The sequence below is a fragment of the Oncorhynchus mykiss genome, chromosome 25 (genome assembly GCF_057628025.1).
Source record: "Oncorhynchus mykiss isolate SJ-2025 chromosome 25, ASM5762802v1, whole genome shotgun sequence".
NCBI lineage: Eukaryota > Metazoa > Chordata > Actinopteri > Salmoniformes > Salmonidae > Oncorhynchus > Oncorhynchus mykiss.
Genome location: NC_143046.1, coordinates 90,223,193 through 90,246,431, shown reverse-complemented (window position 1 = coordinate 90,246,431; position 23,239 = coordinate 90,223,193). Strand labels below are relative to the sequence as shown.

The following is a 23,239-nucleotide window of genomic DNA, read 5'->3' as shown; positions in this document are numbered from 1 at the left end:
AAGCCACTGCTCCAAAACTGCCATTTAAAAAAAAACAGACTACGGTTTGCAACTGCACATGGGGACAAATATTGTACTTTTTGGAGAAATGTCCTCTGGTCTGATGGAACAAAAATAGAACTGTTTGTCCATAATGACCATCGTTATGTTTGGAGGAAAAAGGAGGAGGCTTGCAAGCCGAAGAATACCATCCCAACCGTGAAGCACGGGGGTGGCAGCATCATGTTGTGGGGGTGCTTTGCTGCAGGAGGGACTGGTGCACTTCACAAAATAGATTGCATCATGAGGGAGGAAAATTATGTGGATATATTGAAGCAACATCTCAAGACATCAGTCAGGAAGTTAAAGCTTGGTCGCAAATGGGTCTTCCAAATGGACAATGACCCCAAGCATACTTCCAAAGTTGTGGCAAAATGGCTTAAGGACAACAAAGTCAAGGTATTGGAGTGGCCATCACAAAGACCTGACCTCAAACCTATAGAAAATTTGTGGGCAGAACTGAAAATGCATGTGTGAGCAAGGAGGCCTACAAACCTGACTCAGTTACAACAGCTCTGTCAGGAGGAATGGGCCAAAATTCACCCAACTTATTGTGGGAAGCTTGTGGAAGGCTACCTGAAACATTTGACCCAAGTTAAACAATTTAAAGGCAATGCTACCACATTTTAATTGTATGTAAGCTTCTGGCGCACTGGGAATGTGATGAAAGCTGAAATAAATAATTCCCTCTACTATTATTCTGACATTTCACACTCTTAAAATACATTGGTGATCCTAACTGACCTAAGACAGGGGATTTTGACTAGGATTAAATGTCAGGAATTGTGAAAAACTGAGTTTTTAAATGTATTTGGCTAAGGTGTATGTAAACTTCTGACTTCAACTGTATAAAGCTGATGATTCTCCTTAATTTTTGGTCCAAGGCTGGTAGAAGATACAGGTGAGCTCCAGTCTCTGGGGCCGGGCTGGTAATGTGGTGTGTTAGGAGGCCAGGTATACTGTGTGTGCCAAATGGCGTCCTATTCCCTATTTAGTACACTCGTTTCGATAGGGAATAAGGGTGTCATTTGGGACGTACTTGGAGACACAGTACACTACAGAACCCTCACACAGAAACCCTCTCCTCTTATTGCTTGCTTGTTAAGTAGTTTGGGATCTGTTCTCGTCTTTTAACCCCCCCCCCCCCCCCAAAAAAAAAAAAGACATTCAAATCACAGTTAGAATCCAGCGTGAACATGGAAAAATGTCAATTTTTTTCCCCCCCGAAAAGCAGGACTGTATCTTTCACACCTTGCGCCAAATCCTTTCTCTTTTCGCTGTGACTCCTGACAGGCTCCTGTGAATGTATGGGATATGTTGCCATTTGCTGGTGTATTCAGGGGTGTATTCATTAGTGCACACAGCAGCAAAAATGTTTTTTTTTTGCAACAGAAAACATTTTGCTAACCGAAACAAGAGATTCTATTGGGCAAAAGTCAGGTAGGCGCTTCGCTGTTTCGCCCCCCTGTCTTGTTTCCGCTTGTTCGTAGTGAATACACCCCAGATGAACAATACGTTTCTTTGGGGTTAAACCGTTGTGTTGAAGAAATAATCATCAGGTCATTCACAATGTTCCTAAAAAACACTGACTCACTCAAACTCACCATCTAACCCCCCTACACCCAGGCACAGAGATTCACATAAAGACAACCTTCCTGCTCTTATTCAACCCAATAATCACATTTTACACAGTTGGCACAGATTATTGAAATAATACACTATAGGATCATCTTAGTAATATAAAGCAAAAATAATAATAATAATTCACATTTTAAGAACGTCTTTTTTTGAAAAACGAAGTATAAAATGAATAATCTCAGCCTGCTGCTCTCCTGTCTCTGTTTCTCACTGTTATTTATAAATATTATGACGGTTTGGTTACACCTGGCGTCGTGATCCTCAAACTACCACTGACACGGTATATCTCCTACTGAATTAGATTTCATCTCACATGTACATCAAATGAACTATCTAGAAGGCCATCTAGAAGATAATGCTTGGTGTAAATTTCTCTGCATTTCCTGTTTTTTTTTGTGCCTAGTCTTTATCCCTCGTCCTCCTAGCTTGGTTAAAGCAGACCGAACGTTTTGAAACAGGCTGAGTTCTTCCCCCTCCCCTTCCTTCGAGGTGTCCCTCCTCTCAGGAGTCTCTAGAGGTTTCCTTGTAGGATGCTAGTGATGGCCTGGTCCAGTAGGGAGGCGGGGCCTGCAACCGGGCACGCCCCCTGAATCCGGGGCTGGGCTGCAGCCGTGGGACCCTGCAGGCGCTGCAGCTCCAGGATGCTGTCAATGGCACTCTGCAGGTGTTCACTGAGGGTGTTGTCCTCTGGCAGGGGGGGTTGGGGGCTAGGACTAGCATCGGGCCTGTAGCTGGTCTGGGGAAGAAGCTGGGGCCTGTCGCTGGTCTGGGGAAGAGGCTGGGGTCTGTAGCTGGCCTGGGGAAGAGGCTGGGGCCTGTCGCTGGTCTGGGAAAGAGGCTGGGGCCTGTCGCTGGTCTGGGGAAGAGGCTGGGGTCTGTAGCTGGCCTGGGGAAGAGGCTGGGGCCTGTCGCTGGTCTGGGAAAGAGGCTGGGGCCTGTCGCTGGTCTGGGAAAGAGACTGGGGTCTGTCGCTGGTCCGGGAAAGAGACTGGGGTCTGTTGCTGGTCTGGGAAAGAGACTGGGTTCTGACGCTGGTCTGGGAAAGAGACTGGGGTTTGTCGCTGGTCTGGGGAAGAGACTGGGGTCTGTTGCTGGTCTGGGAAAGAGACTGGGGCCTGTAGCTAGTTTGGGAAAGAGGCTGGTGTCTGTCTCTGGTCTGGGAAAGAGGCTGGGGCCTGTCGCTGGTCTGGGAAAGAGACTGGGGCCTATAGCTGGTCTGGGAAAGAGGCTGGGGCCTATAGCTGGTCTGGGAAAGAGGCTGGGGCCTATAGCTGGTCTGGGGAAGAGGCTGGGGTCTGTCGCTGGTCTGGGGGAAAGGCTGGGGCCTGTAGCTGGTCTGTGGAAAAGGCGGGGGCCTGTAGCTGGTCTGTGGAAAAGGCGGGGGCCTGTCGCTGTGCCTGTCCGCCTGGAATGGGAGGTCCGGAAGTGTTGGCCTGAAGCGTTTCAGTTTGGGGGTACTCATCTCTCCAGGGTCTGAAGGGGGAGGCTCTAGACAGGCAGTCTGTGGGTCTAAGCTCGGCATAGTAAGGGAGTTTGGGGAACTTATATATTGTGAACCCAGTGCTGCTGTCTGAATCTGTGCAACAGATTCCCTGCTGTCACTATGGTGACCATGTGGGATGTCCTCTACTACTTTGGAGGGCAGGGCTCCGTTCGACATCTCCTCATCGATTGGATGGCAGGAGGTCCTATGGGAGGAGCCCTGCTCAGTCAGATCAACACTCCCATTTATCAGTTGGCCGGTGTAGTACCGCTTGTGACCAGAGGGGGCAGTAGCGTGCACGGTGTCACAGGCTGAGTTGTGAACCACCATCCTGGATCCAGCCTTGTGTTTGATGGTGAGCCTAAGGCCTCCGCGGCTGGTGGAGTGGTAGGTCCTGAGTCCCGGGGGTCGGTCGGAGAGTCTGGTCCAAGCTGGGGGGGAGGGGAGGCTGCCAGACCGATCCAGCCCCACGCGGGATGACGCGAAGCTGGAGGACTCAGATGCATGCAGGGTCATCAGGAAGGACTCTGTGGAAGATACAAGCATAAAGGTACAAGGGGAGGGAACGCTACACATCGGTACATTACACAACACTGACTGACTATGTTCACAGAAGAGCTCATTTAACTTCAAAGAAAGACATTAAAATGACGTTTCTGGTTAAACATCACAGTGCTTCACTTTTAGCCCAGTAGATAGGTCACCTGTATACCTGTAGGTACACTGTACCTGTACACCTGTACCTGTAGGTACACTACACCTGTACCTGTAGGTACACTACACCTGTACCTGTAGGTACACTACACCTGTACCTGTAGGTATACTACAGTACCTGTAGGTACACTACACCTGTACCTGTAGGTATACTACACCTGTACCTGTAGGTACACTACACCTGTCCCTGTACACCTGTACCAGTAGGTACACTACACCTGTAGGTACACTACACCTGTACCTGTAGGTACACTACACCTGTAGGTACACTACACCTGTACACCATAGGTACACTACACCTGTACACCATAGGTACAATACACCTGTACCTGTAGGTGCACTACACCTGTACAGCTGTAGGTACACTACACCTGTACCTGTAGGTACACTACACCTGTACCCCTGTACCTGTAGGTACACTACACCTGTAACTGTACCTGTACACCTCTACCTGTAGGTACACTACACCTGTACCTGTATACCACTACTCGTAGTCACCTGTACAACTCTAACCCTAACCCTACACTACACCTGTACACCTCTACCAGTAGGTACACTACACCTGTACCTGTGCACCTGTACCTGTAGGTACACTACACCTGTACATGTACACCAGTAGGTGCACTACACCTGTACCTGTAGGTACACAACACCTGTACAGCTGTAGGTACACTACACCTGTACACCTGTACATGTAGGTATACTACACCTGTACCTGTAGGTACACTACACCTGTACACCTGTACATGTAGGTATACTACACCTGTACCTGTAGGTACACTACACCATGTACCTGTACACCTGTACCTGTAGGTACACTACACCTGTACACCTGTAGGTACACTACACCTGTTCACCTGAACTTGTAGGTACCCTACACCTGTACCTGTAGGTACACTACACCTGTACCTGTAGGTACACTACACCTGTACCTGTACATGTAGGTACACTACACCTGTACCTGTAGGTACACTACACCTGTACCTGTAGGTGCACTACACCTGTACAGCTGTAGGTACACTACACCTGTACACCTGTACATGTAGGTATACTACACCTGTACCTGTAGGTACACTACACCTGTACACCTGTACATGTAGGTATACTACACCTGTACCTGTAGGTACACTACACCATGTACCTGTACACCTGTACCTGTAGGTACACTACACCTGTACACCTGTAGGTACACTACACCTGTACACCTGTACCTGTAGGTACACTACACCTGTACACCTGTAGGTACACTACACCATGTACCTGTACACCTGTACATGTAGGTACACTACACCTGTACATGTAGGTACACTACACCTGTACACCTGTACCTGTAGGTACACTACACCTGTACCTGTAGGTACACTACACCTGTACACCTGTACATGTAGGTATACTACACCTGTACCTGTAGGTACACTACACCATGTACCTGTACACCTGTACCTGTAGGTACACTACACCTGTACCTGTAGGTACACTACACCTGTACACCTGTAGGTACACTACACCTGTACACCTGTACCTGTAGGTACACTACACCATGTACCTGTACACCTGTACTTGTAGGTACACTACACCTGTACCTGTACACCTGTACCTGTAGGTACACTACACCATGTACCTGTACACCTGTACCTGTAGGTACACTACACCTGTACACCTGTACCTGTAGGTACACTACACATGTACCTGTGTACCTGTAGGGACACTACACCTGTACACCTGTGCCTGTAGGTACACTACACCTGTACCTGTACACTACACCTGTACTTGTACCTGTAGGTACACTACATCTGTACACCTGTACCATTAGGTACACTACACCTGTACATCTGTACCATTAGGTACACTACACCTGTACCTGTACACCAGTAGACACACTACACCTGTACCTGTAGGTTCACTACACCTGTACCTGTAGGTACACTACACCTGTACCTGTAGGTACACTACACCTTACCTGTAGGTACACTACACCTGTACCTGTAGGTACACTACACCTGTACCTGTACACCTGTACCTGTAGGTACACTACACCTGTACCTGTACACCTGTACCTGAAGGTACACTACACCTGTACACCTGTACCAGTATGTACACTACACCTGTACCTGTACACTTGTACCAGTATGTACACTACACCTGTACCTGTAGGTACACTACACCTGTACACCTGTACCTGTAGGTACACTACACCTGTACCTGTACACACCAGTAGGTACACTACACCTGTACCTGTAGACACCAGTAGGTACACTACACCTGTACCTGTACACCAGTAGGTACACTACACCTGTACCTGTTCCAAAATCATGGGCATTAATATGGAGTTGGTCCCCCCTCTGCTGCTATAACAGCCTCTCTTCTGGGAAGGCTTTCCACTAGATGTTGGAACATTACTGCGGGGACTTGCTTCAATTCAGCCACAAGAACATTAGTGAGGTCGGGCACTGATGTTGGGTGATTAGGCCTGGCTCACATTCAGCATTCCAATTCATCTCAAAGGTGTGCGATGGGGTTGAGGTCAGGGCTCTGTGTGGGCCAGTCAAGTTCTTCCACACCGATCTCAATAAACAAATTCTGTTATGGACCTCGCTTTGTACACAGGGGTAGTATCATGTTGAAACAGGAAAGGGCCTTCCCCAAACTGTTGCCACAAAGTTGTAAGCACAGAATTGTCTAGAATGTCATTTTATGCTGTAGTGTTAAGATTTCCCTTCAGTGTAACTAAGGGGCCCGAACAATGAAAAACCGCCCCAGACCATTATTCCTCATCCACCAAACTTTACAGCTGGCAGTATGCATTGGGGCAGGTAGTGTTCTCCTGGCATCCACTAAACCCTGTTCTGTGAGCTTGTGTGGGCCTACCACTTCGTGGCTAAGCCGTTGTTTCTCCTAGACGTTTCCACTTACAGTTGACCGGGGCAGCTCTAGCAGGGCAAAAATTTGAAGAACTGACTTGTTGGAAAGGTGACATCGTATGACGGTGCCACGGTGAAAGTCACTGAGCTCTTCAGTAAGGACCATTCTACTGCCAATGTTTGTCTATGGAGATTGCATGGCAGTCTGCTCGATTTTATACACCTGCCAGCAACGGGTGTAGCTGATATACCCGAATCCACTAATTTGAAGGGGTGTCCACATACTGCTGTATATATATAGTGCATCTCCACTCCCCCACTGCACTAACCTGGGTCTCTACGGGCCCTGTGTCGGTCCTCCCCCAGGGAAAACCTCTCTGATTGGAGGAACAGACGATCCAGCATCACCATCTCTGCCGACGGCATCACCTGCTGTTGATATTGATAAATGGGGGACATTGGTACCTGCAGTGTGTGTGATAAGAGTGCCTTCTGTAATTATTGGGACATTGGTACCTACAGTGTGTGTGATAGAGTGCCTTCTGTAATTATTGGGACATTGGTACCTACAGTGTGTGTGATAGAGTGCCTTCTGTAATTATTGGGACATTGGTACCTACAGTGTGTGTGATAAGAGTGCCTTCTGTAATTATTGGGACATTGGTACCTACAGTGTGTGTGATAGAGTGCCTTCTGTAATTATTGGGACATTGGTACCTACAGTGTGTGTGATAAGAGTGCCTTCTGTAATTATTGGGACATTGGTACCTACAGTGTGTGTGATAAGAGTGCCTTCTGTAATTATTGGGACATTGGTACCTACAGTGTGTGTGATAGAGTGCCTTCTGTAATTATTGGGACATTGGTACCTACAGTGTGTGTGATAAGAGTGCCTTCTGTAATTATTGGGACATTGGTACCTACAGTGTGTGTGATAAGAGTGCCTTCTGTAATTATTGGGACATTGGTACCTACAGTGTGTGTGATAAGAGTGCCTTCTGTAATTATTGGGACATTGGTACCTACAGTGTGTGTGATAGAGTGCCTTCTGTAATTATTGGGACATTGGTACCTACAGTGTGTGTGATAAGAGTGCCTTCTGTAATTTTTGGGACATTGGTACCTACAGTGTGTGTGATAAGAGTGCCTTCTGTAATTATTGGGACATTGGTACCTACAGTGTGTGTGATAAGAGTGCCTTCTGTAATTATTGGGACATTGGTACCTACAGTGTGTGTGATAAGAGTGCCTTCTGTAATTATTGGGACATTGGTACCTACAGTGTGTGTGATAAGAGTGCCTTCTGTAATTATTGGGACATTGGTACCTACAGTGTGTGTGATAAGAGTGCCTTCTGTAATTATTGGGACATTGGTACCTACAGTGTGTGTGATAAGAGTGCCTTCTGTAATTATTGGGACATTGGTACCTACAGTGTGTGTGATAAGAGTGCCTTCTGTAATTATTGGGACATTGGTACCTACAGTGTGTGTGATAAGAGTGCCTTCTGTAATTATTGGGACATTGGTACCTACAGTGTGTGTGATAAGAGTGCCTTCTGTAATTATTGGGACATTGGTACCTACAGTGTGTGTGATAAGAGTGCCTTCTGTAATTATTGGGACATTGGTACCTACAGTGTGTGTGATAAGAGTGCCTTCTGTAATTATTGGGACATTGGTACCTACAGTGTGTGTGATAAGAGTGCCTTCTGTAATTATTGGGACATTGGTACCTACAGTGTGTGTGATAAGAGTGCCTTCTGTAATTATTGGGACATTGGTACCTACAGTGTGTGTGATAAGAGTGCCTTCTGTAATTATTGGGACATTGGTACCTACAGTGTGTGTGATAAGAGTGCCTTCTGTAATTATTGGGACATTGGTACCTACAGTGTGTGTGATAAGAGTGCCTTCTGTAATTATTGGGACATTGGTACCTACAGTGTGTGTGATAAGAGTGCCTTCTGTAATTATTGGGACATTGGTACCTACAGTGTGTGTGATAAGAGTGCCTTCTGTAATTATTGGGACATTGGTACCTACAGTGTGTGTGATAAGAGTGCCTTCTGTAATTATTGGGACATTGGTACCTACAGTGTGTGTGATAAGAGTGCCTTCTGTAATTATTGGGACATTGGTACCTACAGTGTGTGTGATAAGAGTGCCTTCTGTAATTATTGGGACATTGGTACCTACAGTGTGTGTGATAGAGTGCCTTCTGTAATTATTGGGACATTGGTACCTACAGTGTGTGTGATAAGAGTGCCTTCTGTAATTATTGGGACATTGGAGTATGTTTTCTTTTTTAAGATATAAAACTCCAAAATGTTGTATTTGAAATGAACCAATGACTATACAGTTAAAGTGCAGACTGTCAGATTTAATTTGAGGGTATTTTGTTGTCCATATCAGGGGAACAGTCAGTTTAGAAATTATAACACTTTTTGTACATAGCCGCCCCCCCCCCCCCCCCCCCCCCCCTCCCCATTTTTGGGGACCAAAAGTATTGGACCAAATTCACTTACACATGTATTTAAATAGTCAAACGTCAAGTATTTGGTCTCATATTCACAGCAGTGATTATATCAAGCTTTCGACTCTACAAAAACATGTTGGATGCATTTACTGTTTGTTTTGGTTGTGTTTCAGATTATTTTGCGCCCAAATAGAAACGAACGGTAAATAGTGTATCGTGTCATTTTGGAGTCACATTTATTATAAATAAGAATATAATGTTTCTAAACACTTCTACGTTAATGTTGATGCTACTACCACGGTTACAGTTCATCCTGAATGAATCGTGAATAATGATATGTAATGTTATGATGTGAAATGCTAACCTCCCCTGTTATTGTAATGGTGAGAGGTTAGCATGTCGTAGGGGTATGATATGAAATGCTAACCTCCCCTGTTATTGTAATGGTGAGAGGTTAGCATGTCTTGGGGGGTATGATATGAAATGCTAACCTCCCCTGTTATTGTAATGGTGAGAGGTTAGCATGTCTTGGGGGGTATGATATGAAATGCTAACCTCCCCTGTTATTGTAATGGTGAGAGGTTAGCATGTCTTGGTGGTATGATATGAAATGCTAACCTCCCTTGTTATTCTAATGGTGAGAGGTTAGCATGTCTTGGGGGTATGATATGAAATGCTAACCTCCCCTGTTATTGTAATGGTGAGAGGTTAGCATGTCTTGGGGGTATGATATGAAATGCTAACCTCCCCTGTTATTGTAATGGTGAGAGGTTAGCATGTCTTGGGGGTATGATATGAAATGCTAACCTCCCCTGTTATTGTAATGGTGAGAGGTTAGCATGTCTTGGGGGTATGATATGAAATGCTAACCTCCCCTGTTATTGTAATGGTGAGAGGTTAGCATGTTTTAGGGGCATGATATGAAATGCTAACCTCTCCTGTTATTGTAATGGTGAGAGGTTAGCATGTCTTGGAGGTATGCTAACCTCTCCTGTTATTGTAATGGTGAGAGGTTAGCATGTCGTGGTATTTGTGCGTCTAACTTTCTCACTCACCATTATTCACAATTCATTCAGGCTTATCCGTAATCATGGTAGTATCTACATTAATGTAGAAGTGTTATTCTTATCTACAATAAAAGGGACTACAAAATGACACAATACATTATTTACCATTAATTTCTATTGGGCACCAAGTAATCGGAAACACAACCAAATCACATACTTATAAAGCCTGTATCAGCAGCCTTGTATTGTCCGTGTATCAGTGAAAATTGACACTATGTTTCCGAATAGCATCACCAAGCAGTAGCATATATAGTTGAAGTCGGAAGTTTATATACACCTTTGCCAAATACATTTAAACTCAGTTTTTCACAATTCCTGATATTTAATCCTAGTAAAAGATTCCCTGTTTTACGTCTGATAGGATCACCACTTTATTTTAAGAATGTGAAAAGTCTGAATAATAGTTGAGAGAATTATTTATTTCAGCTTTCATTTCTTTCCTCATATTCCCAGTGGGTCAGAAGTTTACATACACTCAGTTAGTATTTGGTAGCATTGCCTTTAAATTGTTTAACTTGGGTCAAACGTGTCGGGAAGCCTTCCACAAGTTTCCCACAATAAGTTGGGTGAATTTTGGCCCATTACCCCTGACAGAGCTGGTGTAACTGAGTCAGGTTTGTAGGCCTTTCTATGGGATTGAGTTCAGGGCTTTGTGATGGCCACGCCAATACCTTGACTTTGTTGTTCTTAAGCCATGTTGCCACAACTTTGGAAGTATGCTTGGGGTCATTGTCCATTTGGAAGACCCATTTGCGACCAAGCTTTAACTTCCTGACTGATGTCTTGAGATGTTGCGTCAATATATCCACATAATTTTCCTCCCTCATGAAGCCATCTATTTTGTGAAGTGCACCAGTCCCTCCAGCAGCAAAGCACCCCCATAACATGATGCTGCCACCCGCGTGCTTCACAGTTGGGATGGTGTTCTTCGGCTTGCAAGCCTCCCCCTTTTCCTCCAAACATAACGATGGTCATTATAGCCAAACAGTTCTATTTTTGTTTCATCAGACCAGAGGACATTTCTCCAAAAAGTACGATCTTTGTCCCCATGTGCAGTTGCAAACCGTAGTCTGGCTTTTTTATGGCGGTTTTGGAGCAGTGGCTTCTTCCTTGCTGAGCGGCCTTTCAGGTTGTGTCGATACAGGACTCGTTTTACTGTGGATATAGATACTTTTGTACATGTTTCCTCCAGCATCTTCACAAGGTCCTTTGCTATTGTTCTGGGATTGATTTGCACTTTTTGCACCAAAGTACGTTCATCTCTAGGAGACAGAACGCGTTTCCTTCCTGATCGGTATGACAGCTGCGTGGTCCCATGGTGTTTATACTTGCGTACTATTGTTTGTACAGATGAATGTGGTACCTTCAGGGGTTTGGAAATTGCTCCCAAGGATGAACCAGACTTGTGGAGGTCTGCATTTTTTTTTCTGAGGTCTTGGCTGATTTCTTTTGATTTTCACATGATGTCAAGTAAAGAGGCACTGAGTTTGAAGGTAGGCCTTGAAATACATCCACAGGTACACCTCCAATTGACTCAAATTATGTCAATTAGCCTATCAGAAGCTTCTAAAGCCATGACATAATTTTCTGGAATTTTCCAAGCTGCTTAAAGGCACAATAAACTTAGTGTATGTATACATCTGAATCACTGGAATTGTGATACAGTGAATTATAAGTGAAATAATCTGTCTGTAAACAATTGTTGGAAAAATTACTTGTGTCATGCACAAAGTAGATGTCCTAAACAACTTGCCAAAACTATAGTTTGTTAACAAGAAATGTGTGGGGTGGTTGAAAATGAGATTTAATGACTCCAAACTAAGTGTATGTAAACTTCCGACTTCATCTGTAAAATTGAAAACAGTAGTGGTCCTAGAACTGACCCTTGAGGAACTCCAAAATGTTAATTTTTTATGATTTATGATTTAGGAGAAAAAAAGGGAAATATAGGTGTGAGAGAGCAGTGTCGTACCAGTGCCTCCCCGAGCAGTAGCTGTCTGTATTTGTTGAGCATGTCCTTGGTGCGTTTCAGTAGGAACCCGGACACAGTGTCAAACTGCTTGTCCACTGGAGAGAGAGGGGGGACACGTCAATAATCAGACATACAGATACAGAGACTCGTAATGGCATCAAGCTCCCGTTTTTACTACATTCTTAGAAAAACAAGGTTATATCTACAACATAATAGGGTTGCTCAACTGTCCCCATGGGATAACTTTTTGAGGAACCATTTTGGGCTCCATGTAGAACCCTTTTTGTAGAACCCTTTTGGGTTCCATGTAGAACCCTTTTTGTAGAACCCTTTTGGGTTCCAGTTAAAACCCTTTTGAGTTCCATGTAGAACCCTTTTCACAAAGGGTTCCTTTTGGAACCCTTTTTTTCTCTAAGAGTGTACTGCCAGTCTCTACAGAGTGAATTAAAAGCGGTGTTCTGACCTAAGTTGAAGTCGTCCTGACTAGGCAGGTGTCCGGCACAGGTGTGGTATGGTAACAGGTGTGTCACAGCCTCCCCCAATGAGGAGAAGGGAGAACAGATGTAAGGGCTCTGGACCGGTCTCTGGTCCTGACACAGCTGCTGTTGGAGCCTGAGGGTGACATCACAGACACTAGTTTAGGGTTCAAACAACGTAAAAGTCATCAGAGGATCGATACTCTGGTGAATGCTCCTGCAGTTTTTAAAAGCCATTTTATCTACTTCCCCAGTCCGATGAACTAATGGATACCATTTGTATGTCTCTGCATCCAATATGAAGGAAGTTAGAGGTAGTTTAATGAGCAAATGCTAACTAGCGTTAGCGCAATGACTTCATTGCCAAATATCCCTTTAAGGATGAACCGTTGCACCATAAAACAGCAGGGCATCTGTCCTTCGTTCACACCTCAGAAAACCTTTTGGTACTGCACTTCATCGTCATGCGATACGGACATCGTCAATATCAGAGAGTGACTACCTGACGTGTCCTGCTTCTCACCTGCACATCGTTTCAGTCAGTCTCTGCTCTCTCTCCTTCGCCACGGGACCGGCCACCTGGTATGGATGAGATATGACCTTAGGTTTACTGGAGATTGAAGAATCTGAGTAGAATGAAGAGTATCGTGGTTTCAGAATCTGAGTTGTATAGTGGTTTCAGAATCTGAGTAGTATAGTGGTTTCAGAATCTGAGTAGTATAGTGGTTTCAGAGTCTGAGTAGTATAGTGGTTTCAGAGTCTGAGTAGTATAGTGGTTTCAGAGTCTGAGTAGTATAGTGGTTTCAGAGTCTGAGTAGTATAGTGGTTTCAGAGTCTGAGTAGTATTGTGGTTTCAGAGTCTGAGTAGTATAGTGGTTTCAGAGTCTGAGTAGTATTGTGGTTTCAGAGTCTGAGTAGTATAGTGGTTTCAGAGTCTGAGTAGTATAGTGGTTTCAGAGTCTGAGTAGTATAGTGGTTTCAGAGTCTGAGTAGTATCGTGGTTTCAGAGTCTGAGTAGTATAGTGGTTTCAGAGTCTGAGTAGTGTAGTGGTTTCAGAGTCTGAGTAGTATAGTGGTTTCAGAGTCTGAGTAGTATTGTGGTTTCAGAGTCTGAGTAGTATTGTGGTTTCAGAGTCTGAGTAGTATAGTGGTTTCAGAGTCTGAGTAGTATTGTGGTTTCAGAGTCTGAGTAGTATTGTGGTTTCAGAGTCTGAGTAGTATAGTGGTTTCAGAGTCTGAGTAGTATTGTGGTTTCAGAGTCTGAGTAGTATAGTGGTTTCAGAGTCTGAGTAGTATTGTGGTTTCAGAGTCTGAGTAGTATAGTGGTTTCAGAGTCTGAGTAGTATAGTGGTTTCAGAGTCTGAGTAGTATAGTGGTTTCAGAGTCTGAGTAGTATCGTGGTTTCAGAGTCTGAGTAGTATAGTGGTTTCAGAGTCTGAGTAGTGTAGTGGTTTCAGAGTCTGAGTAGTATAGTGGTTTCAGAGTCTGAGTAGTATTGTGGTTTCAGAGTCTGAGTAGTATTGTGGTTTCAGAGTCTGAGTAGTATAGTGGTTTCAGAGTCTGAGTAGTATTGTGGTTTCAGAGTCTGAGTAGTATAGTGGTTTCAGAGTCTGAGTAGTATAGTGGTTTCAGAGTCTGAGTAGTATAGTGGTTTCAGAGTCTGAGTAGTATTGTGGTTTCAGAGTCTGAGTAGTATAGTGGTTTCAGAGTCTGAGTAGTATTGTGGTTTCAGAGTCTGAGTAGTATAGTGGTTTCAGAGTCTGAGTAGTATTGTGGTTTCAGAGTCTGAGTAGTATAGTGGTTTCAGAGTCTGAGTAGTATCGTGGTTTCAGAGTCTGAGTAGTATAGTGGTTTCAGAGTCTGAGTAGTATAGTGGTTTCAGAGTCTGAGTAGTGTAGTGGTTTCAGAGTCTGAGTAGTATAGTGGTTTCAGAGTCTGAGTAGTATCGTGGTTTCAGAGTCTGAGTAGTATAGTGGTTTCAGAGTCTGAGTAGTATAGTGGTTTCAGAGTCTGAGTAGTATTGTGGTTTCAGAGTCTGAGTAGTATTGTGGTTTCAGAGTCTGAGTAGTATAGTGGTTTCAGAGTCTGAGTAGTATTGTGGTTTCAGAGTCTGAGTAGTATAGTGGTTTCAGAGTCTGAGTAGTATAGTGGTTTCAGAGTCTGAGTAGTGTAGTGGTTTCAGAGTCTGAGTTGTATAGTGGTTTCAGAGTCTGAGTAGTATAGTGGTTTCAGAGTCTGAGTAGTATTGTGGTTTCAGAGTCTGAGTAGTATAGTGGTTTCAGAGTCTGAGTAGTATTGTGGTTTCAGAGTCTGAGTAGTATTGTGGTTTCAGAGTCTGAGTAGTATAGTGGTTTCAGAGTCTGAGTAGTATTGTGGTTTCAGAGTCTGAGTAGTATTGTGGTTTCAGAGTCTGAGTAGTATAGTGGTTTCAGAGTCTGAGTAGTATTGTGGTTTCAGAGTCTGAGTAGTATAGTGGTTTCAGAGTCTGAGTAGTATTGTGGTTTCAGAGTCTGAGTAGTATAGTGGTTTCAGAGTCTGAGTAGTATTGTGGTTTCAGAGTCTGAGTAGTATAGTGGTTTCAGAGTCTGAGTAGTATCGTGGTTTCAGAGTCTGAGTAGTATAGTGGTTTCAGAGTCTGAGTAGTATTGTGGTTTCAGAGTCTGAGTAGTATTGTGGTTTCAGAGTCTGAGTAGTATAGTGGTTTCAGAGTCTGAGTAGTATTGTGGTTTCAGAGTCTGAGTAGTATAGTGGTTTCAGAGTCTGAGTAGTGTAGTGGTTTCAGAGTCTGAGTAGTATAGTGGTTTCAGAGTCTGAGTAGTATCGTGGTTTCAGAGTCTGAGTAGTATAGTGGTTTCAGAGTCTGAGTAGTATAGTGGTTTCAGAGTCTGAGTAGTATTGTGGTTTCAGAGTCTGAGTAGTATTGTGGTTTCAGAGTCTGAGTAGTATAGTGGTTTCAGAGTCTGAGTAGTATTGTGGTTTCAGAGTCTGAGTAGTATAGTGGTTTCAGAGTCTGAGTAGTATAGTGGTTTCAGAGTCTGAGTAGTATAGTGGTTTCAGAGTCTGAGTAGAATTGTGGTTTCAGAGTCTGAGTAGTATAGTGGTTTCAGAGTCTGAGTAGTATAGTGGTTTCAGAGTCTGAGTAGTATTGTGGTTTCAGAGTCTGAGTAGTATAGTGGTTTCAGAGTCTGAGTAGTATAGTGGTTTCAGAGTCTGAGTAGTATAGTGGTTTCAGAGTCTGAGTTGTATAGTGGTTTCAGAGTCTGAGTAGTAAAGTGGTTTCAGAGTCTGAGTAGTATAGTGGTTTCAGAATGTAAGTAGAATGAAGAGCATTGCGGTTTCAGAATCTGAGTAGTGTAGTGGTTTCAGAGTCTGAGTAGTATAGTGGTTTCAGAATGTAAGTAGAATGAAGAGCATTGCGGTTTCAGAATCTGAGTAGTGTAGTGGTTTCAGAGTCTGAGTAGTATAGTGGTTTCAGAATGTAAGTAGAATGAAGAGCATTGCGGTTTCAGAATCTGAGTAGTGTAGTGGTTTCAGAGTCTGAGTAGTATAGTGGTTTCAGAGTCTGAGTAGTATAAATGGTTTCAGAATCTGAGTAGTGTAGTGGTTTCAGAGTCTGAGTAGTATAGTGGTTTCAGAGTCTGAGTAGTATAAATGGTTTCAGAGTCTGAGTAGTGTAGTGGTTTCAGAGTCTGAGTAGTATAGTGGTTTCAGAGTCTGAGTAGTATAAATGGTTTCAGAGTCTGAGTAGTATAGTGGTTTCAGAGTCTGAGTAGAATGAAGAGCATTGTGGTTTCAGACCAATATGCTGGATGGAAGGCCTAGAATCTGAGAATGGACATATCTGAAATGGCACCCTATTCCCTATATAGGGAATAGGGTTCCATAGGGCCCTGGTCAATAGTAGTGCACTATATAGGGAATACGGTTCCATAGGGCCCTGGTCAATAGTAGTGCACAATATGGGGAATAGGGGTCCATGTTTCTCACCTTTGTCTTTGACTGTTGGGCTGTCTGAACTGCTCTGAGCCACTGGTCCTGCTCTCTGTGGGATTGGGGCCCCTGGTCGTTCTGGGGCTCCTGGACAGTGTGGAGCCACCGAACTGTGTTGGGCCCCTGGACTGTGTGGGGGCCTGGTGGCCACTGGGGTCTGGGAGAAGGTGGATGGACATCAAGAGTAAAGGCTTTACCCTCCACATCCATGTCCAAGGCAGCTGGTGGTTCTGAGCATTATAATACAGAAGATGATGGGGGTGATGATGGGGGTGATGATGATGGGAGTGATGGTGGTGATATGGTGATGATGATGGTGATATGGTGATGATGGTTATGGTTGTGATGGTGATGATGGTTGTGATGGTGATGGTTGTGATGATGATGGTGTGGATGATGATGATGATGATGATGGTTTTGGTGATGGTGTTGATGATGGTGGTGATGATGGTGTTGGTAGTGGTGATGATGATGTTGATGATGGTTTTGGTGATGGTGTTGATGATGGTGGTGTTGGTAGTGGTGGTGATGATGGTGTTGGTAGTGGTGATGATGATGGTGGTGATGATGGTGTTGGTAGTGGTGATGATGGTGGTGGTGATGATGGTGTTGGTAGTGGTGATGATGATGGTGGTGTTGATGGTGATGGTGGTGTTGGTAGTGGTGATGGTGATGATGGTGTTGGTAGTGGTGGTGATAATGGTGATGATGGTGGTGTTGGTAGTGGTAGTGGTGATGATGATGATGATGGTTTTGGTGATGGTGTTGGTAGTGGTGATGGTGTTGATGATGGTGGTGTTGGTAGTGGTGATGATGATGGTGGTGATGATGGTGTTGGTAGTGGTGATGTTGATGGTGGTGATGGTGGTGTTGGTAGTGGTGGTGATAATGGTGATGATGGTGGTGTTGGTAGTGGTAGTGGTGATGATGATGGTGTTGGTAGTGGTGTTGATGATGGTGATGTTGATGGTGGTGGTAGTGGTGATGATGATGGTGTTGGTAGTGGTGATGGTGTTGATGATGGTGGTGTTGGTAGTGGTGATGATGATGGTGTTGGTAGTGGTGATGGTGATGGTGTTGATCATGGTGGTGTTGGTAGTGGTAGTGGTGATGATGATGATGGTGTTGATGATGGTGGTGTTGATGGTGTTGGTAGTGGTGGTGATGATGGTGTTGGTAGTGGTAGTGGTGATGATGATGGTGTTGGTAGTGTTGATGATGATGGTGGTGATGATGGTGTTGGTAGTGTTGATGATGATGGGGGTGATGGTGGTGTTGGTAGTGGTGATGATGATGGTGTTGGTAGTGGTGATGATGATGGTGTTGGTAGTGTTGATGATGATGGTGTTGGTAGTGGTGATGATGATGGTGTTGGTAGTGTTGATGGTGTTGGTAGTGGTGATGATGATGGTGTTGGTAGTGTTGATGATGATGGTGGTGATGATGATGGTAGTGTTGATGATGATGGGGGTGATGGTGGTGTTGGTAGTGTTGATGATGATGGTGGTGATGATGGTGTTGGTAGTGGTGATGATGATGGGGGTGATGGTGGTGTTGGTAGTGGTGATGATGATGGTAGTGGTGATGATGATGGTGTTGGTAGTGGTGGTGGTGATGATGATGGTGTTGGTAGTGGTAGTGGTGATGATGATGGTGTTGGTAGAGGTGATGATGATGGTGTTGGTAGTGGTGATGATGATGGTGTTGGTAGTGGTGATGATGATGGTGTTGGTAGTGGTAGTGGTGATGATGATGGTGTTGGTAGTGGTGATGATGGTGGTGTTGATGATGATAGTGATGATGATGGTGGTGATGATGATGATGGTGATGATGGTGGTGGTGTTGGTAGTGATGGTGATGATGGTTTTGATGATGGTGTTGATGTTGGTAGTGGTGGTGATGATGGTGGTGGTGGTGGTGGTGATGGTGTTGATGTTGGTAGTGGTGGTGATGATGGTGGTGGTGGTGTTGGTAGTGGTGATGATGATGGTAGTGGTGATGATGATGGTGTTGGTAGTGGTGGTGGTGATGATGATGGTGTTGGTAGTGGTAGTGGTGATGATGATGGTGTTGGTAGTGGTGATGATGATGGTGTTGGTAGTGGTGATGATGATGGTGTTGGTAGTGGTAGTGGTGATGATGATGGTGTTGGTAGTGGTGATGATGGTGGTGTTGATGATGATAGTGATGATGATGGTGGTGATGATGATGATGGTAGTGGTGATGATGTTGATGGTGGTGGTGGTGTTGGTAGTGGTGATGATGATGGTAGTGGTGATGATGATGGTGTTGGTAGTGGTGGTGGTGATGATGATGGTGTTGGTAGTGGTAGTGGTGATGATGATGGTGTTGGTAGTGGTGATGATGATGGTGTTGGTAGTGGTGATGATGATGGTGTTGGTAGTGGTGATGATGATGGTGTTGGTAGTGGTAGTGGTGATGATGATGGTGTTGGTAGTGGTGATGATGGTGGTGTTGATGATGATGGTGGTGATGATGATGATGGTGATGATGGTGGTGGTGTTGGTAGTGATGGTGATGATGGTTTTGATGATGGTGTTGATGTTGGTAGTGGTGGTGATGATGGTGGTGGTGGTGGTGGTGATGGTGTTGATGTTGGTAGTGGTGGTGATGATGGTGGTGGTGGTGTTGGTAGTGGTGATGGTGTTGATGTTGGTAGTAGTGGTGGTGATGATGGTGGTGGTGTTGATGATGGTGGTGATGATGGTGATGATGTGTGTGAGGCAGGGAGACAGAGTGAAAGGAGTGGGTTAGGAAGACTGTGAAAGGGACTGTTAGAATTGTTGCATGATGATTTGTATTAATACTCTGTGTGCATCCCTGATGGAACCCTATTCCCATAGGACTCTGGTCAAAAGTAGGACACTATGTAGGGAATAGGGTGCCATTTGGGTTGCAGACTCTGTGTGATCAGACTCACTGCTTTGCTTTGTGTGTTGCTGGTTAGCCTGATCTCCATGGGAGCTGGGAGTCACTAGGAGGGGGTCAGGCTGCACTAGGAGGGGGTCAGGCTGCGCTAGGAGGGGGTCAGGCTGCGCTAGGAGGGGGTCAGGCTGCGCTAGGAAGGGGTCAGGCTGCGCTAGGAGGTGGTCAGGCTGCGCTAGGAGGTGGTCAGGCTGCGCTAGGAGGGGGTCAGGCTGCGCTAGGAGGTGGTCTGGCTGCGCTAGGAGGTGGTCAGGCTGCACTAGGAGGTGGTCAGGCTGCACTAGGAGGGGGTCAGGCTGCGCTAGGAGGTGGTCAGGCTGCACTAGGAGGGGGTCAGGCTGCGCTAGGAGGGGGTCAGGCTGCGCTAGGAGGGGTTCAGGCTGCTGCTGAGGCATACAGACAGGTAGAGGAGAGGGGCTGGGATTGCTGAACACTGCAGTCTGGAGCTGGGGGGAGGTGCTGACAGGCAGAGGGGAGGGGCTTCTGAACACTGCAGACTGGAGCTGGGGGGAGGTGCTGACAGGCAGAGGGGAGGGGCTTCTGAACACTGCAGTCTGGAGCTGGGGGGAGGTGCTGACAGTCAGAGGGGAGGGGCTTCTGAACACTGCAGTCTGGAGCTGGGGGGAGGTGCTGACAGGTAGAGGGGAGGGGCTTCTGAACACTGCAGTCTGGAGCTGGGGGGAGGTGCTGACAGGCAGAGGGGAGCGGCTTCTGAACACTGCAGCCTGGATTTGAGGGACGGCACTTCCAGACCCAGATCCAGACCCAGCCAGTCCCAGGGAGGTGGCCCCACTTGGTGGGGAAGATAAACTGTCTTGTTGTGGTGTGGACCCTAAGCCCTGCCTAGTAAAGGGTGTGCTCACTAAGCCCTGCCCATTCCGGAGTGTTCTCACTAAGCCCTGCCCATTCGGGGGGGTGCTCATTAAGCCCTGCCCATTTGGGGGTGTGGTCCATAAGCCCTGCCCATTCGGGGGGGTGGTCCATAAGCCCTGCCCAGCCGGGGGTGTGGTCCCTAAACCCTGCTCAGATGGAGATTGGCATAGCAGGGTAGGAGAGTGGCATAGCAGGGTAGGAGAGTGGCATAGCAGAGTAGTCTCCTTTGTCTCTGGGTGTAGTGAAGCTGGATAGGCCACCAACACACAAGGGCTGAGGGGCATCGCAGACTGGGCTCCTGCATGTCCTAGAACTGCTGGCTGGATGGGTGGAGGGGCCTCCTCCATCTCACTGGCCACAGCGGAGACAGTGTGATCCTCCACTGACACAGTCCCAGCCAGGACCTCAGGTGATGGGGAGGGATTGGGAGGGGTAAGTGCTTGCTATGGTAGAAATGGTGGTGTGACGAAGGAAAACAATAAGGTTATGTTATGTAAATCAAGACAATATCTTCAACATTTAATTCAATAAACTTTTAGAGCGACAATCAGCAGTTCAAAACCCTACCCTGTTTTCGGGTAAAAAGCTGAGGGAAGGGGGCTGGAGAAATGTGACCACTCAAATTTATAGAGCTATGGATGCCAGGACTGATCATCCATGATATCAACATTATAGTTTTGAGGCCATACATTGTTTGTTTACGTGTACACTGCCGTTCAAAAGTTTGGGGTCACTTAGAAATATTTTTATTTTTGAAAGAAAAGCACATTTTTTTTGTCCATTTTAAAATAACATCAAATTGATCAGAAATACAATGTAGACATTGTTAATGTTGTAAGTGACTGTTGTAGCTGGAAACGGCAGGCGTACAAGAGGCCCATTATCAGCAACCATCACTCCTGTGATCCAATGGCAGCTAATCCAAGTTGATCATTTTAAAAGACTAATTGATCATTAGAAAACCCTTTTGAAATTATGTTAGCACAGCGGAAACCGTTGTCCTGATTAAAGAAGCAATAAAACTGGCCTTCTTTAAACTAGTTGAGTATCTGGAGCATCAGCATTTGTGGGTTCGATTACAGGCTCAAAATGGCCAGAAACAAAGGACTTTCTTCTGAAACTCGTCAATCTATTCCTGTTCTGAGAAATGAAAGCTATTCCATGCGAGAAATTGCCATGAAACTGAAGATTTCGTACAACGCGATGTACTACTGGCAGCTTCATTAAATACTGGCCACAATACACCAGTCTCAATGTCAACAGTGAGGAGGCGCCTCCGGGATGCTGGCCTTCTAGGCAGAGTTGCAAACAGAAAGCCATATCTCAGACTGGCCAATAAAAATAAAAGATTAAGATGGGCAAAAGAACACAGACACTGGACAGAGGAACTCTGCCTAGAAGGCCAGCATCCCGGAGTAGTCTCTTCACTGTTGATGTTGAGACTGGTGTTTTGCCAGTACTATTTAATGAAGCTGCCAGTTGAGGACTTGTGAGGTGTCTGTTTCTCAAACTGACACTCTAAAATACTTGTCATCTTGCTCAGTTGTGCACCGGGGCCTGCCACTCCTCTCTCTATTCTGGTTAGAGCCAGTTTGTGCTGTTCTGTGAAGGGAGTAGTACACAGCGTGGTACGAGATCTTCAGTTTCTTGGGAATTTCTCACATGGAATAGCCTTCATTTCTCAGAACAAGAATAGACTGACGAGTTTCAGAAGAAAGGTCTTTGTTTCTGGCCATTTTGAGCCTGTAATCGAACCCACAAATGCTGATGCTCCAGATACTCAACTAGTCTAAAGAAGGCCAGTTGTATTGCTTCTTTAATCAGAACAGTTTTCAGCTGTGCTAACATAATTGCAAAAGGGTTGTCTAATGATCAATTAGTCTTTTAAAATGATAAACTTGGATGAGCTAACACAACGTGCCATTGGAACACAGGAGTGATGGATGCTGATAATGGGCCTCTGTACGCCTATGTAGATATTCCATTTTTGAAAGAATCTACCGTTTCCAGCTACAACAGTCATTTACAACATTAACAATGTCTACACTGTATTTCTGATCAATTTGATGTTGTTATTTTAATGGACAAAAACATTTTTTTGATTTCTTTCAAAAAGAAGGACATTTCTCCCCAAACTTTTGAACGGTAGTGTACATTATTTACAAACAGTAAAACTTATAACTTATAAACTTATATTTTAAGCTTCTCGTACGACAGTTGAACTAAGCTCATGAGGCATTTATACGTTAAATTCTTCAAGAATCAATGGGTACATACAGTGGCAAGAAAAAGTATGTGAACCCTTTAGAATTACCTGGATTTCTGCATAAATTGGTCTTTAAATTTGATCTGATCTTCATCTGGGTCACAACAACAGACAAACACAGTTTGCTTAAACTAATAACACACAAACAATTATACGTTTTCATGTCTTTATTGAACACACCATGTAACAGGGCAGGGTAGGAAAAGTATGTGAACCCTTGGATTTAATAACTGGTTGACCCTCCTTTGGCAGCAATAACCGCAACCAAATGTTTTCTGTAGTTGCGGATCAGACCTGCACGGTCAGGAGGAATTTTGGACCATTCCGCTTTACAAAACTGTTTCAGTTCAGCAATATTCTTGGGATGTCTGGTGTGAACTGCTCTCTTGAGGTCATGCCACAGCATTTTAAATCAAGTTGAGGTCAGGACTCTGAC

General features: G+C 45.1%; 1 protein-coding gene across 1 annotated transcript in view; it reads right to left on the bottom strand.

The window, feature by feature from the left end:
• Positions 1-358: 358 nt before the first annotated feature.
• LOC110505944 (uncharacterized) overlaps positions 359-23,239 on the bottom strand; it is a 55,666-nt gene continuing 32,785 nt past the window's right edge. Inside the window, exons 10-16 of the mRNA XM_090221444.1 lie at positions 19,660-20,980; positions 16,716-16,948; positions 13,252-13,307; positions 12,716-12,864; positions 12,253-12,347; positions 7,065-7,167; positions 359-3,687 (exon numbers count right to left, since the gene is read on the bottom strand). Of these exons, the coding sequence (XP_090077570.1) occupies positions 2,189-3,687; positions 7,065-7,167; positions 12,253-12,347; positions 12,716-12,864; positions 13,252-13,307; positions 16,716-16,948; positions 19,660-20,980 (3,456 nt within the window). The 3' untranslated portion in view covers positions 359-2,188. The remainder of the gene's footprint in view (positions 3,688-7,064; positions 7,168-12,252; positions 12,348-12,715; positions 12,865-13,251; positions 13,308-16,715; positions 16,949-19,659; positions 20,981-23,239) is intronic.